Raw genomic sequence first — 16,626 nt, 5'->3', positions numbered from 1 at the left:
CGCCTGGGGTAGAGGCCAAGGAGCCATCCCCAGCGCCCGGGCCATCTTTGCTCCAATGGAGCCTCGCTGCGGGAGGGGAAGAGAGAGACAGAGAGGAAGGAGAGGGGGAGGGGTGGAGAAGCAGATGGGCATTTCTCCTGTGTGCCCTGGCCAGGAATCGAACCCGGGACCCCTTGCACGCTAGGCCGACGCTCTACCACTGAGCCAACCGGCCAGGGCCCAGCCAATAGATTTTTAATGAACAATTTTTTTTCTTGGCCATGAGGGTGTGAAAATAACTTCTACCTTGAAATGCTATTAATTGAAAGTATGGACTTTGGAGTAACAGAAACCTTACAGTGAAAGTACTTCATAAATTGTGTGACCTTGAGTGTGTCACGTATTTTTCAGAAATGATTTTTCTTTTTGGAGCAAAGGGAGTAATAGTATCTATACATCATAGAGTTGTGAAGATCAAATGAGACAGTAAGTTTTTCTGGCATAGAGTAAGTACTCAGAAAATGGTAGTAGTTGTTATCATTTGTATTCATTTATTGCCCTTTTGCACCCCATGACTCTGCTGGGGATACTAACATAGCTTATTTTAGGGCCTTCCTATATTATGTGGACCATTCCCATGAGAAAATTAGGGAGAGCTTATCAGGGCAGCATCTTGCTTCTATATAAATTACCTCCTCATAGTAAGATACAAGGCTTGGCATTTCCTCCTCTAGGTTTCACCAAGACCTACTTCCTCCCTCTTTTATTACAGACACCCCGAGGCATCTGAATGCCTTACTGGTTTGGAACCGTGAGTTGGATACACCTTTGTTCATGCCAACATCTTAAGAAGAATCTGTGAATTTGCACTCACTCACCTTTGTTGTATCCTGCAAGCTCTAGCTCTGCGGGACCTTTGAAGATCTTTCCCATCTCTCTGTGTGAAGAATCACTGGGGCTTGGTCAGTCAGAGGAAGATGACTCTGTCTTCTATTTTGTACAGGAAGAGGCTCTGAGTTACTATAGTCATTGTGTGTGTGCGCATGTGTGCCTAGAGCAGCGAGACATTGAATATGGCAGTTGCCCTTGCTACTGGAATTTTATTTCTGTTCTGGAAATAAGACTTGTGGATGGATTAAAATAAATTTCTAATCTAAATGAAGTGCCTAGAGCAGTCAAGTTTATATAGACATAAAGTAGAGTGGTGGTTGCCAGTGGCTGGGTAGAGGGGGCAGTGGGGAGTTATTGTTTAATGGGTGCGGAGTTTCATTTTGGGAAAATGAAAACATGCTGGACATGGATGGTGTTGATGGTGGCACAACAATATAAATGTACTTACTGCTGCTGAAATGTACACTTAAAGATGGTTAAAATAGTAAATCTCATGTTCCATATATTTTGCCACAATAAAAAAAAAATTTCAAGGCCTAGTTCTGGCATATCTGCCAGAGTTGAAGAGGACCACAACTTTTGGAAGAAGCTCATAAAAAGGGGAAGTTGGCTGTCCATTTTTCTTAAAATTGTGGTTTCCATCATCAGAAGCATCAGGATGTCTCTGCTTGAGGTGGGCCCCATTCACCCAAAATTATGCTGTGAATTTGTGTGAACAGTCCTCAGAGGGAGAACGGTTTGGCCTCACTGAGGAGAGTAAGGACTGCTCTGGACCTTGGGGAGCTTTGGAATTGGAAGAGGCTTATCTTTTCACCTTTGATCCAGGAACAGATAGATCGTATTTTCTGGGAAGACGCGACTTAGAGAGCTGATGCTCTCTGAATGCTGAGTTTGCAATGCCAGGTAAGACCCTGGCAAGACCCAGGGAAGAGCAAGTGTCGAGGGCGGCACTGTAGCCTTTTCTCTCTTCCCTCAGCACATCGCTGAGTCCTCTCCCACCCCAGCAGTCAGGGGAGAAACCTTTTTAGAAATTTTTTTTAAATTTTTTATTTATTTTTAAATTTTTTATTTATTTATTTAGTGACAGACAGAGAGAGAGAGAGAGAGAGAGAGAGAGAGAAACAGGAAGGGAGAGAGATGAGAAGCATCAATTCTTCATTGAGACACCTTAGTTGTTCACTGATTGCTTTCTCATATGTGCCTTGACCAGGAGCCTTCAGCAGACCAAGTAACCCCTTGCTCGAGCCAGCAACCTTGGGTCCAAGCTGGTGAGCTGTGCTCAAACCAGATGAGCCCGCCTGTGCTCAAGCCAGGGACCTCAGGGTTTTGAACCTAGGTCCTCTGCATCCCAGTCTGACACTTTATCCACTGTGCCACCGCCTAGTCAGTCCCTTTTTAGAAATTTTTGGGCATCACTGCTGCCTGAAGCAAATGTGCATTTCATCCATGATAATTGAAATCAAATTTTCCATTTTGGAAATACTTTACGGCGAAGTAAGGTTTTCAACTGTAGAAAAACAAAGTCAGTGAGAGAAACCACTTAATTTCCCCCTACCAGATTTGGGTTTTTAGGATCTCGCTTGCTAGGTTTTAGACAGTTATTCCAGATCCAGACAAGAACATTTTCAGATAAGTTTTCTAAAGCAAGTTCCTTATTTGATGAAATTTACCATTGTAGAACTGACCTAATTTTTTTTCACTTGCTAGATGACCCCTAAAACTAGGTTAGGCTGAAAAGAACATTAATAAAGTATATAAAAAGTAACTTGAATATGCTTTGTTCTCAGATTTTTTCCCCCTATTATAGGTTCAGTGGTTCTCAAGCTACATATCTGTAACTTTTTATAACTTATAAGGATTTTTAGAGTCTTAGCACAATTTTTCTGGACCTTTTTTTTTTAAAAGCTTATGAAAGTCTATTGTAGCTTCCATCAAAATCACATACATAGAAAAGCTCAGTGTTCCTATTCAAAACAAATAGATGCCTGACTTCCAAAATACCACATAACAAAGAAATATGTTTTCTTTTAATCTTTCTCCTTGTCTAATTTTGTCAGAACTCAAGCATTTCTCTTATGTTATATATATATATTTAAAATTATTTTTATTTTATTTATTTTAGAGAAGAGAGACAGGGAGAGAGATAGAGATAGATAGATAGACAGAGAGAGAAGGTGGGAAGGAGCAGGAAGCATCAACTCCCATATGTGCCTTGACCGGGCAGTCCCAGGGTTTTGAACCGGCAACCTCAGCATTTCAGGTTGACACTTGATCCACTGCGCCACCACAGGTCAGGTTGTTTTATATTTTAACACATCCCACTTAAGAGATTTTTTTTCCCCTGGGTTTTGAAGGAAGCAGTCTGTGAATTGGATTCTTAGGAATGTGATTAGTAGCATACTTGTTCTTGAGCTTATTTATGAAGGAGCACATTATAAGAATGGCAGCAGCTGCTGGTCAGCTTTGATGAATCATGATGGGCTTGTGTGAAAATTCCAGATTCAATACACTGAGTAATATTGACTCCAGTAAGTAAGTGCTGCAGGTTCCCAGTCAGTGGAGTGAAGTCATGCTGTGTCACAGGTCCTAGAGGATGCAGTCTTTTTTCTTTTGGCCTGCTTTGGCTGCACTGTGAAGAATCTCAGAGTAGAATTTAAGAAATGAGCCCCCTTGGCCAGATAAGATAGGCTGTGTTTATTATCCCAAGTCAGTGACATGCCTATTGAAAGCATGGGCCCTGTGGTCAGATGGACCTGGGCTGGAGTGTGTCCATTCTCCACTTAGTAGTTACGTGGGACTTTTGGGTAAGTTATATCTCAGGAAATAATAGCACCTTACTTGTAGGGTTGTTTGGAAGATAAAATGAGATAATGGAGGAGGTAAAGTGCTTTAACATATCACTGGCCTCAGTTATTACGAACAGTTATTATTAACTGCTACCCAGGAGCTGTTGCTTCTTGTTGCATGTGTTCCTTGTGTTCATGTGCGGCTATTGCAGGAAATCAGCCTGATGCTGTGAACTGTGGGGGCACCACTGACATATGGGGCTGTATAGCAGCCCATGTGTAGGTGGTATTTCCTGAAGACAGGATTGCTGCTCTAAGTCCTGAATCCTGCTGCTTGGACATCTCAAGTGCCAGGTCCTTCATTAATCCAGAAGGAGAAATCTAAATTAGGCCATTTTAGCCTGGTACTGGAGGAAACGGGGTACATGCTAGACCTGCAGTTTGCCCAGAGCCCTGTAGGTTCCAGATCCTATTGCTGCCCTGACTTGGGGAAGCAGAGTCAAGCTAATGAACTCATGAGAACCTGAAGCACAAGACAGTGGCAGTTCGTTAATTTGCCATGAAAACTAGTACCGGCAAGATGTTTCTGAGGCCTGCTACCACTTTCTTGCTTTCTGACAGTGAACCACAGGGGAGGTTACTAAGTTGATCAAAAGGCTGCATCGTAAGCGAGGCACTGAGTTACAGCATTTAAGTATTTAGAGGCTTCAAGCTTCACAACATGGATCTGACCTGAGACTGAACCAAAGGACTATGTCGGATAATTAAATCATTTTCTTTCTTGGATAGTGTGGGATGAGTGGGACCAAGGGCTTTTTCTCTCCGATTTTTGTTTTTCAGTCTCCCCTTTTAAAAGATACTATTTTGATGAGGAATTTTAATGCACTTGGCATAATTTTATTCTGAGGGTTCCCCCCCCTCTTTCATTTAGGAGACTGCCTTTCTTCTCTCTCATCCATAGCTTGAGCATAATGTGCCTGGGCTCTGTTGTCTGTTGCCCAGTAGCAGCCCACCCTGCCTGAATTTGATTTGCATCTCTTGAAGCCTTTTAGAAGTGATATAGTTCATAGCCCTCAGCAGCATTTCTGACCCCCGTTTACCCCCGTTTCTCTCCTCTTTCTCACACACCCTGGATGCTCTGGTGCTCCACATCTGACAGATCCCCAGACGCTCTGCGCTGTCAGCCTACTCAGAGACTTTTCTGTTTCCTACTTTGCTGACATGCTTTCAAGAGACTTTTTTCCCATTATTGCCTGAATTTTCCTCAACGGTGGGAAGAGACTAAGAACTGCCACAGTAGGCAGCAACAGCAACCCTTCTTGCTGCTTCCCTCTTCTCTAGTTAATGCTGGCGTTTTCTGGCCCCATTCTCCTGTTTCTGTATCGGTGCAGGAAACTAAACTATCTAAGACAGAATTCCCTAAATCGCCGATGGGGAAGGAAGATGGCAAATCGAGAGGGACAAAACCATAATTATTTTAATAAGGAGAAACGAAGAAAGATGGAGTAGTTGGTAGTTATACCTCATTTACTTACCATCCATCCATTTACTCAATAATCATTTATTGAGCACCTGTCATGTGCCAGAGGCTAAGAATAAAGAGAGAAATAAGACACCATTCTGTTTCTCACAGAACTCAAAGTCTAGGGTGGGCAGCGGTATGCTGGAGCCATCACCCACTTGCAAGAGCTGCTTATTAAATTTTTAGGAATTTTGTGAGTTAGTGTTTAAATACAGCCCTAAAAATTAAATTATGTAATTTATTAATATTAAAAACAAATGTAATAAATACTCAAAACTCATCACTGTCTAGTTATTTTACTATGAAATATGTGTCCTAGATTATGTCTCTTGTATTTGGAAATATAATATGGTGATATACTGCTTTGCTGCTACACATTTCTTCCCAATTCCACATACTCAGTGACATTGCATTGATAGCTTGAAATATGCTGTGCTGGAAATTGGAAAATGTGAAAAATCAGAGCTCCCCTTCTTGTAACCAACTGTTAAACATTTACAAGCACACACTGTGTGGGGGAAATAGAGAAGTAAGAGGTAATTATATCATTATACAGAGGGAAGCATAGAATAATGTGGGAACATAGAAGAAGGAATATTAATTTAGTGGGTAGTGGAGGATGATAGGGAAAACTTCCAGCAAGAGGCTTGAAGGGCTGATAGGAATGAGCTAGACATTGGGGATAATGGGTGAGGATAGGGCAAAAGAGCCTGGTGTATTTAGACAATTGCAAATATTTTAGTACTGTAGTAACAAGAAATCTTCAGAGAAATGATGGGGTTATGAAGGGCAAGGCTAGGTCTCTGAGATTTATTTTGAGTGCAGGGAGGAGCCAGTGAGAGGTTTCACTTAGAACATGCCATGCTCACATTGACATTCTGTGAAGATAACTGGAGTCTGGGAGGAGGTTATCAGTAATCCAGATAAGGGATCGTGATGGCTTGGACTGAGGTTGTGTTAGCAGTGACTGTGAGAAGGGAATGGAGTGGAGAGATACTAAAGGACATCGGTCTGATAGGACTTTATGGCTGTATGTGAGGGGTGTGTGTGTGAGAGAGGGAAGAAGGTATCAAGATGACATCTCATTTTCTGCCTTGGATGGCTGAGTAGGTGGTTGGTTATGCCTTGGACATAGAGAATACAGAAACAAGAGTAGGCTTGAGGGTGGGGAGTATCAGTTTTGGATATGCTGAATGTAAGTTATGGTGCAAAATCTAAGTGGGGGAGTTGACCTTGGATATGTGGATCTGGAATTTAGAGGATGGGTAGGGCAGGAGAAGAGGCGGTGGAAGATGGTGTGCTATGCTATGAGAGCAGGTCCTAATGTTTAGAGCTTATATATTTTTATTTGTAAACTCTATAATTAATATTTTATGTGTATTGATTTGTAAGTTAACTCTGAAGGCCAACCCTACTTTTCGTTGTTGTTGTTAGGGTTGGAGGCAGTGGTTGGGGTAGACTATCCCACTCTGCTCTACTATCACTTGTTAGGACAATTGAAAGGTTTTTATGTTAGAGTTCATTGATAACAATATATATGAGGGCCTGTAGTGGGCATGGCTTTATGCTGAACAGGCTAGGCCATACAAAGAGTTATCGAATACATGGTCTTTGCCCACCAGGAATATCAAACTTAGTATGAGGGGAATGGATGATTAGAGGGGTGCCATGAAAAGGTAAATACAAGGCAGTGCCACTTGAGTTATAGGCCAGAAATACTGTAAGAATTTAGGAAAGGCAGAGATCACTTAGGTCTGAAGTATTTAGAGGACTTCACAGAGGAGGCAAAGCTTAACTAGTCTTAGAAGAACCAATATTTAGAGTATGATACAGGAAAGGAAGGTGGAATCTGTCTGTAGTGGATAGTTCATCTGCTCAGTACATACAGGGTGATAGGTACTTGGTAAATATTTAAATAAGTGAGGGGAAAGGCCAGCATTTGTATTCAGTCCAGGCCAAGGAGGGCCTTGGAAACTAGGCAAGAATAAATTTTTTATCTTGTAGGCTGATGATTTTTCAGCTTTTTTTTTATTAGCTCCAGAGTCCTTTGAAAGGATGTCTTAAATGGACATGCAATATGTAGAACAAATGGAAGCAGAGAGTTGTGACTGAGCCTCTAGTTCATAACTGCCATGGTCCCTGAAGAGACATATGGGCAGTGAGAAACTGAAAGATGTAATCAGAGTGACTTGTTAGAAGGATCAGTTTGTCAATGGTGTACAGGAAGCATTTGGAGGGATCTGGAATGGAGAACAGCAGGTGAAAGGCCACTGTCCTGGTCTAGGCCAAGGGAAAAGAGAAGCAGAGAGCGTAGGAAGGAAGGGTCAGTTACATTCATTGTTCTTAGGGCTCTGTGTCTTGATTATCTCATATGTAAGACTTCTTGAATGGCATCAGAGTGTGAATTATGTCTGAGCCAACTTTCAGTATTTTTTCTGTGAGGTGTTGAAGGGGTTGCTGGCATTTTTACCTGCTAAGCTAGAAGAATTATTCACCACACTGGGTTCATCATGGCACCAGTGGTGGTTCATATAAGTATGTTTAATAATAACAGGACAGTGTGTGAAATTAATGAAATTTGTGGGCCAGATATATGGTAGTTTGGCAAAATTGACTAGTTTGATGTTTTCTGATTCTGCTGTAGTAGATGGGGGAAATTTCTTTGATAATTATTTCTGTATAATGCTATAGGAAAGAATAAGGGTTCTGGCTGGCTCATACTTTCTCACCACATTCATTAATGGTGACCTATTTGAATCTTAATTGTGGTTTAACTTGAATATTACTGCAACTCTAGACATCTGAACACAGATGAAGGCTCTGTTCAGCAGCTAGAGCTTTAGATCTGGTGGAAGACCCACGTATAAATTAACATTGACTATGCAGAAAGTTTGATAGGCTTCATACGTCTTGCAAGATCATGAAACCCTGAAGATTAAGTCACCTCAGTTGGGCTGGGTGGGAATTCTTGAAGCCTGGTTTGCTTGAGGCTTAAAGGTAGGTTGAAACTGGAGCAAGTTCTTTGCCCTTGGAGAAATCAACCACTTTGTGTTTAGAGTAAGGGAATATAATGATAAACACTTTTCAGCAGAAAACACATTGTAGCTGAGTCTGCTTAGAGGTGTGTGTGTGTGTGTGTGTGTGTGTGTGTGTGTGTGTGTGTGTGTGGTTTTGGCTGGATCTGGGTAGGGTGAATAGTATGGTCCTAGAACTTGAATTTGGTCAAAAGAGGAGAATATATACCTCAGTATAGTCTGTTTCACAGGTGGGGAGGGTAATCTACCAGTCTTGTCTGGTATCAAGAACTGAGCATGCTGGGGATTGGGCCTTGAGAGAGTGGGATTGGGCTATCTCTTGCAGTTTAACTAATTAAGATCTGGTATGAATGAAGGGAAAAAGGTATAGGGGAGGGAATTGTGGGATCTAGCAACTTTGTCTGCACATGTAACCCTAGGTTTAGGCATATATATGCATTTGTGTATGCATATATGTATGTACTATTTATATTGCTGTAGGCTGTAGGCTGTGGTCCAGATAACTTGGGCTGATTCAAGTCAAGGACACCTGAGTTCAGATCCTATCTTTGCCACTTATTATCTGTGACCTTGTACAAGATTCTTAACTTCTCTAAGCCCTCAAATCCTTTATTTTCTTAAATTCTTGCTCCCTGGAAGACCAATGAGTAGCCGAGAAGCTTGTATGTACCAGTAACAAGAGAGACTCCACTCCATATTTCTTGTGTCTTCACAGCAAAGCAGAGCAAGGGATGATATAGACCTTGGGTGTCTTCTGATGTTAAGCCTCACCTTTGCATCGAAAGTGGAAAGGGCTCTGGATAGTATGGGGAAACTGGTTGTCCTTTCCCTTTATATCCCTGTGGTCTTCAAGTTGTTCTTTCAGGGAGGCTATAGTGTAAATTGCATTTTGTTGAAGTTTAATCCTTTGATTATAGGCAATCTATGTTTGAGACCTTTTAGTAAACACAACTTTATATTAACAGGGAGTTATCATTATTGGGTCATTCTGGAAGGCTGGAAAGTGTAAAAAGCAACAAAACATGGAAGAGCAAACCTTTGAGGCCACTAGTCCCACTGGAGGTGTCAGTGCTTTCAAAATGACTATTCAGTCTGCATCTATTCCATGTATGTAAAATGAAACTAATAATGTTTGTTCACTGGGATTTTATGAATTCTCATCTTATTAGTTCCCTGTTAAAAACCTTTAGTGGTTCCTTGATCGAACCAAATTATATTTTCTCTTCCTGGCTTTTAAGTCTCTCTACAATTTGAAGACAGCATTTGTAATGAATGTGCAGTGTTTTATAGTTTCCAGATTCATCTCATGAATGCCTGTATTGTTCAGTACTAGAAAATATATTAGTATCATTTACTACATTAAAAGAATAAAAGGGAAAATTCATATGATCATCTTACCATAGTAAAAAAAATTTGATAAAGTTTATAACTTTATGATTAAAAAACAATAATATACAAGAGAATTTTCTTAATTTGATTAAGAAAGGGTATCTATATAGAAATCCTACAGTAAGCATACATGATGGGGAAACATTAAAAACATCTTTAAAATCAAGAAGATAACAAGAATATTTATTAGCACACTTTCTGTTTAACATTGTGTGGCCATCCTAGCCAGTGCTGGATTTCTTTTTTTCTTTTTTTTTTTTGTATTTTTCTGAAGCTGGAAACAGGGAGAGACAGTCAGACAGACTCCCGCATGTGCCCAACCAGGACGCTCTGCCCACCAGGGGGCAATGCTCTGCCCTTCCGGGGCGTCACTGTGCCACGACCAGAGCCACCCTAGCGCCTGGGGCAGAGGCCAAGGAGCCATCCCCAGCACCCGGGCCATCCCTGCTCCAACGGAGCCTCGGCTGCGGGAGGGGAAGAGAGAGACAGAGAGGAAGGCGGGGGGTGTGGAGAAGCAAATGGGCGCCTCTCCTGTGTGCCCTGGCCGGGAATCGAACCCAGGTCCCCCGCACGCCAGGCCGACGCTCCACTGCTGAGCCAACCGGCCAGGGCCTGGATTTCTTTCATGAAGAAATTAGAGCCTGACCTGTGGTGGTGCAGTGGATAAAGCGTCGACCTGGAAATGCTGAGGTCGCTGGTTCGAAACCCTGGGCTTGCCTGGTCAAGGCACATATGGGAGTTGATGCTTCCAGCTCCTCCCCTCCTTCTCTCTCTCTGTCTCTCCCTCTCCTCTCTAAAATGAATAAATAAAAAATTTAAAAAAAAATTAGAGCGCTAAGAATTGGAAAAAAGAAAAAAAACCTCTTGATTATATGCAGGTAATATAATTTTATAGAACACCTAATTAGATCTTCAAACAAATAGAAATAATAGGAACATTTGGTAAGGTGGCTGAATATATAAGATCAGTTTGCAAAAATTAGTAGCATTTTATCAACCATAATAACCAGAAAATATAACTTAAAAAGGCACCATTTCCATTATAAAAAGCAACAGAACCATAAAGCACTTAAGAATAAATTTAATCATATGTGTGTAAGGTCCTTATACAGAAAAATATAAAGTCTAAATGGTATTAAAGAGGGCCTAATAAATGGAGAAATATTTCATGTTCATGGAGAGAAAGACAATATCAGAAATATGTCAGTTCTATTTAAATTGACCTATATATTCATCAGTCTTACATGGAACTTGACAGGCTGATGTAAAATTTATATGAAAGAGTAGAGAGACTGAAACAGTCAACCCATCTGAAGCATAATAATAGGACTGGGGACTTGTTCTGTCAGATCTTAGGCCTTATTATGAAGCTATAGAAATGACGTGTTGCTGGTACAAAGACATATAAACTGACCAATGGAATAGGTTAGATCAGGGGTAGTCAACCTTTTTGTACCTACCGCCCACTTTTTTATCTCTGTTAGTAGTAAAATTTTCTAACCACCCACCAGTTTCACAGTAATGGTGATTTATAAAGTAGGGAAGTAACTTTATAAAATTTATAAAGCAGAGTCATAGCAAGTTAAAGCATATACTAATAATTACTTACCAAGTGCTTTATGTCGGATTTTTACTGTTTGGCAGAATAAATCTTTATAAAACAACTTATTATAGTTAAATCTATGTTTTTATTTATACTTTGGTTGCTCCGCTACCACCCACCATGAAAGCAGGAACGCCCAATAGTGGGCGGTAGGGAGCAGTTTGACTACCACTGGGTTAGTGTTCAGAAATCCCAGTATATTTGGAACTCTGATATGTGACCTAAGGTGGTATGATAGGTGAGTGGGAAAAATAAGTGTTTAATAAGTGGAACTTATGGGGAAAAATTAGATCCCCTATTTCACATCATGACACAAGAATCAACATTAGATAAAATAAGGGATTAAATATCAAAAGCAAAAATATTAGTAGAAAAAATATCTTTCTGGTCTTGGAGTAGGAATGGAGGACACTTAACTATAAAACAAATTATGCTTGTGGGATTCCTTCCATGAACTTTTTCATCTTTACTGGGTACTCCCTCTTTCTGATCACATTTTCAGTTTTGAGATTTTCTTTATCTCCTTAAACACATGATTTTAATCATCTGCCTTTGTGTATCTCTCTCTTTTAAAAAAATACTTTATTGATTTTACAGAGACAGGAGAGAAAGGGGAGCATGGAATGGGAAGTAACAACTCATAGTTGCTTCATGTTAGTTGTTCATTGCTTGCTTGTTGTATGTGCCTTGACCAGGGAAGCTGAGGGTTTCGATCTGGCAACCTCGGCATTCCAGGCCGAAGGTTTATCCACTGCACCACCATAGGCCAGGCTGTGCATCACTTTATATTTATTGTCCTGTGCTCAGTTAACTTCTTTGCACTCGGAATCCGAACAGCCTGACAGTTCAGATGTCTAGAGCTTACATCTGCATGCTGAACTGAAAGTGGGGAAGGAAGCCAGAGGAGGAGTCTGTCATGGTCAGAGAAGCTGTGAGTCTGGCCTACTTGACTGTATTTGAATGTTACAAATCCCAGTGTGAGATCTATAGAAACTTGGAAGTCTCTGGAACTTTTTCTTAACTACAGCATCCCTTTTTTGAGGCCAGTTTTCAAAGTTAGGTAATAGCATGGACAGAGACAAAAGGGAAAGGCAAAGGAACTACTCATATTGGCTTAGAGTTGGATGAACGCTGGGTCCCCTTATCTACACAAGTGGAGAAAGTTCCCTTTTCTTACTAGCAAAGCAAAACTTAACCTTGTCCAAACAGAGGTAACTCCAAGGATCCCGACTTGGCCGTGGAACTGAATAGTTTCATCAATCTGGGCAGAAAGTCCTTTCCTTGCCCTTCTTTTTAATTTTTTTCCCCTTGCTCATTTTGATTTTTCCCCCACCTCCAATAAAGTTTAGACATGTTACTTAGGAGTAGTTGGGATTCTGGGTGGCATCCCATAAAGATTTGAGTGTTTTGTCTTTGGTACAGAGGACTTTCAGATTATCAGTGACTTTCACTAGTTACCACCTGCACATTTAGCTCAATAGATGGCCTTTCTTTTCTTTTTATTTCTTTCTTTCTTTTTTTTTTTTTTTTTGTATTTTTCCAAAGTTAGAAGCAGGGAGGCAGTCAGACAGACTCTTGTATGTACCTGACCAGGATCCATCTGGCATGCCCACCAGGGGACGATGCTCTGCCCATCTAGGGTGTTGCTCTGTTGCAGCTGGAGTCATTCTAGCGCCTGAGGTGGAGGCCATGGAGCCATCCTCAGTGCTCGGGCCAACTTTTTGCTCCAATGGAGCCTTGGCTGTGGAAGGGGAAGAGAGAGATAAGAGAGGAAGGAGAGGGGGAGGATGGAGAAGCAGATGGGCTCTTTTCCTGTGTGCCCTGGCCAGGAATCAAACCCGGGACTTCCACACGCCGGGCTGATGCTCTACCGCTGAGCCAATAGGCCAGGGCCGCCTTTCTTTTTATAACAAATTACAATCTCTTGTCTTTTGGTTTCCCAAAAACTTTCATTTTTGTGTCACTGTTTTCTATACTGTAGCCAGAGTGATCTTTCTGAAGCACAAATGTGTTCACATTCTTCCCGTTCTACTTCTCTGCTTAAAACCCTTTGATGATTGATTTCTGATGGTTTTAGAATAAAGTCCAAACTCCTTAGATTTGCTTTTATGTCACAGGACTGTTCAGTCTTCTAGCCTTTTCTCTTGATACTCTCTTCTAGTTTTTCTGAACTTCAGTACTTTGAATACATTTGACTCTTTTTCTCCAGGTCTTAATTGGAATAGTTGCCTATCATTTATGCTTCTGTAACTCTTATCAAATCATACTTGACTTTCTCCTCCACTGATCTTGAAGTTTTATGAGAGCAGAGTCTGTGTCTTTTTTATTGTTGTGTTCCCCTTAAATTTAGATACAGTTCCTGGCACACAGTTGGCTCTATTAGATGTTCTGTTGAAAGAACAAACATCTGTGTGAATTGAGTGGTATAGTGTTTAGTCTCCCCTCACTCCCTACCCATACAGGGGATGGAGACATGGAGGTTAAGGACTCCCACAAAGTCACAAAGTGCTTGTGCTAGGACCTGGAAAGAGGCTGAACTAGGACTTGGCTTCCATCAGAGGAATGCACTTTGTATTAGAGGATTCTGCAGAAATGCCTGACCCAGTGCAGTCCCTTCACTGCTGGTTAAGAGATCAGGCAGACAAAGATGCCCCTGGTGGGTGGGCCAATGCATGGACTTGTAGCAATTGGGTGAATGGGTTTACCAACATGTGATCCTCTTTTTTGCCTCCCACTCCTCTCCTGTTCACAGCAACAAGCTGAGCTCCCAGCCTCGGATACAGGCTGGGGATGATGAGAAAAACCAGAGGACGGTCATTGTCAACCCTGCCCACATGGGGAAGGCGTTCAAGGTTATGAACGAATTGCGGAGGTACTTTTCCTATTTTGCCTGTGCCCTTTTGGAAGGAACTTGCTGGGTGAGCGTCATCAGGTTCTAATAAATCAGGACATCCCCTCCTGGTGAATTCTGACTCTTCCCCACCCACTCTCAGTCACTTGGCTTTCTCTTTCAAACTCTGATTGAGACAGATATCTTTTTTTGTTTTGTTTTGTTTTTGCATTTTTCTGAAGCTGGAAACAGGGAGAGACAGTCAGACAGACTCCCGCATGCGCCCGACCGGGATCCACCCGGCACGCCCACCATGGGGCGACGCTCTGCCCACCAGGGGGCGATGCTCTGCCCATCCTGGGCGTCGCCATGTTGCGACCAGAGCCACTCTAGCGCCTGAGGCGGAGGCCACAGAGCCATCCCCAGTGCCCGGGCCATCTTTGCTCCAATGGAGCCTTGGCTGCGGGAGGGGAAGAGAGAGACAGAGAGGAAGGCGCAGCGGAGGGGTGGAAAAGCAAATGGGCACTTCTCCTGTGTGCCCTGGCACGCTAGGCCGACGCTCTACCGCTGAGCCAACCGGCCAGGGCGAGACAGATATCTTTTAGAAATCTCTTTCCTTTATATTTAACACCTATTATTGTAGTAATAGGTATTACTTAATCACAGGGGGAAAATCCTTTATGGTTACAGAAATTCTGTTCATGAACTTGATTTCCAATTGAACCAGCTGCTTGAAGTCCAATAATAGAATGATTGCAACACCTACACACAGTTGCAGATTAAAGATTGTGGATGCCATGCATTTTCTTTTGGCCTCCCTCTCATTCCTTGGTTTGAACTTTGTTAAAACAGCCACATGAATGAAAGAATGCCTAGCTTCTAAAATGCAGTTTAACTGTGTAAAGAAAGAAATGACATGCATATTCACTCATCCTCACTGAGCTAAACAATGATGAGTGTGCAGGCTATTTGTAAGGCCAATGTGCTTGTTTGATGAGCTTGTTGCAAGGCAGTTCAGGGCACTGAACATGCTTCTCTATACAAAGCTTGTACACACATCTTTTCTTTTCTAGAGAACTCAGAAGCTTCTTTTCCCCACACCATTATTGTGAGCTCTAATTTTTAAAATTAATTAATTATTGACTTTAGGGGGGGGGAAGGAGGAGAGAGAGAGAGAGAGAGAGAGAGAGAAACCATTAATTTGTTGTTCCACTTAGTAGTACATTTATTGGTTGCTTCTTGTATGTGCCCTGCCTGGGGATCGAGCCCACAACCTTGGTGTTTCAGGATAATGCTTGAGCCAACTGAGATACCCAGCCAGGGTCAGAGCTGTAATTGTTTTTATGTAGCTCATGAGTTTCTAGAGGGCAGTGGCAGACTTCTGAATCATTTTGATCTCTAGGACCTAGTACTTCATAGGAACAGAGGCACTGGCTAGGCTCTGGGATGAGTGAGTGTGGGAGTAAAAGGTAAAAAGTGTAAATAGGTCAGTTTAAATTATGTTCTGTGGTACAAATAGGTGTTTTATCAAACAGGAATGTGTTAGGTACCTGACAGGTGGTAGGGTGTAATAATTATTTGTTTCTTAGAGGGTGCTGTGGAAGCAATTATGTCAAATTGCACCTTTGGAGAACACTTCCTAAAGTGGATGATCTTGAGGTAAATTTTGAAGGACAAGTAAAAGTTAAAGAAAGAAAAGTGGTTAGAGAGGTCTTTCAGGGAGAGAAAATGGCATGAGCAAAAGCATACATAGCTGGAGATGTGTTTGTTGAGTAGGGGGCTGAACTATTTTTAAACAAGTTCTATCTGATCCTATATTTGTTTCCTCATTTCTCCTTTTTGATGGGACCAGTCTTTGACATAGAAACCAACTTAAATTTATCTTATGCTCTACTGCTCAATTTTTATTAGGCCTTCTGCCAACTTTCCTGGAAGCTAGGCAGTGGGCAGTGCTGATGTTCATGCCTATGAGTATGGTTTTCTCTTTTTTGGGGGTGGTGGTGGTGGTATGGTTCTCTTGTCACTAAGGAATTTGTGTTACGTTCCCTAGATTTTATTGAAGTGCATTGTGCAGTTCCCGTCAGTATTGCTTGTGTCCTTTGTCTAATATAAGACACCAAGTTTTCAAGTAAACAACCTAACTTGACACCTCATGGAATTAGAAAAAGAAGAAAATAACTATGTCTTAAGTTAGCAGAAGTAAGGAAATAAGACAAAAGTAGAGATAAATAGAGACTAGAGAGACAGTAGAAAAAATCAATAATAAAACTAAGAGTTTTTTTTTTTTAAGATAAACAAAGTGGGCCCTGGCCGGTTGGCTCAGTGGTAGAGTGTTGGCCTGGCATGTGGAAGTCCCGGGTTCAATTCCCAGCCAGGTCACACAGGAGAAGCGCCCATCTGCTTCTCCACCCCTCTCCCTCTCCTTCCTCTCTGTCTCTCTCTTCCCCTCCCGCAGCCAAGGCTCCATTGGAGCAAAGTTGCCCCGGGCGCTGGGGAAGGCTCCATGGCCTCTGCCTCAGGCACTAGAGTGGCTCTGGTTGCAACAGAGCAAGGCCCCGGATGGGCAGAGCATCGCCCCCTGGTGGGTGTGC

The 16,626-nt window shown here is 41.9% G+C and overlaps 1 protein-coding gene across 7 annotated transcripts in view; it reads left to right on the top strand.

Annotated features, from left to right (window-relative positions):
• The window catches only part of KLHL3 (kelch like family member 3), a 384,889-nt gene that overhangs the window by 247,689 nt on the left and 120,574 nt on the right, over positions 1–16,626 (top strand). For 3 of the 7 annotated variants that reach the window (XM_066272563.1, XM_066272564.1, XM_066272562.1), the window contains one exon: positions 13,958–14,077. The exons of 1 other annotated variant lie outside the window; for it this stretch is intronic. In XM_066272563.1, the coding sequence (XP_066128660.1) occupies positions 14,040–14,077 (38 nt within the window). In that variant the 5' untranslated portion in view covers positions 13,958–14,039. Of the gene's footprint in view, positions 1–751; positions 942–9,269; positions 9,321–13,957; positions 14,124–16,626 lie in introns of those variants that run through there. 3 more of the 7 variants (XM_066272565.1, XM_066272570.1, XM_066272567.1) reach the window with 3 other exon arrangements.

The sequence above is a fragment of the Saccopteryx bilineata genome, chromosome 4, assembly GCF_036850765.1.
Source record: "Saccopteryx bilineata isolate mSacBil1 chromosome 4, mSacBil1_pri_phased_curated, whole genome shotgun sequence".
Taxonomy (NCBI): Eukaryota; Metazoa; Chordata; class Mammalia; order Chiroptera; family Emballonuridae; genus Saccopteryx; species Saccopteryx bilineata.
This window is presented reverse-complemented; position numbering and strand designations above follow the sequence as displayed.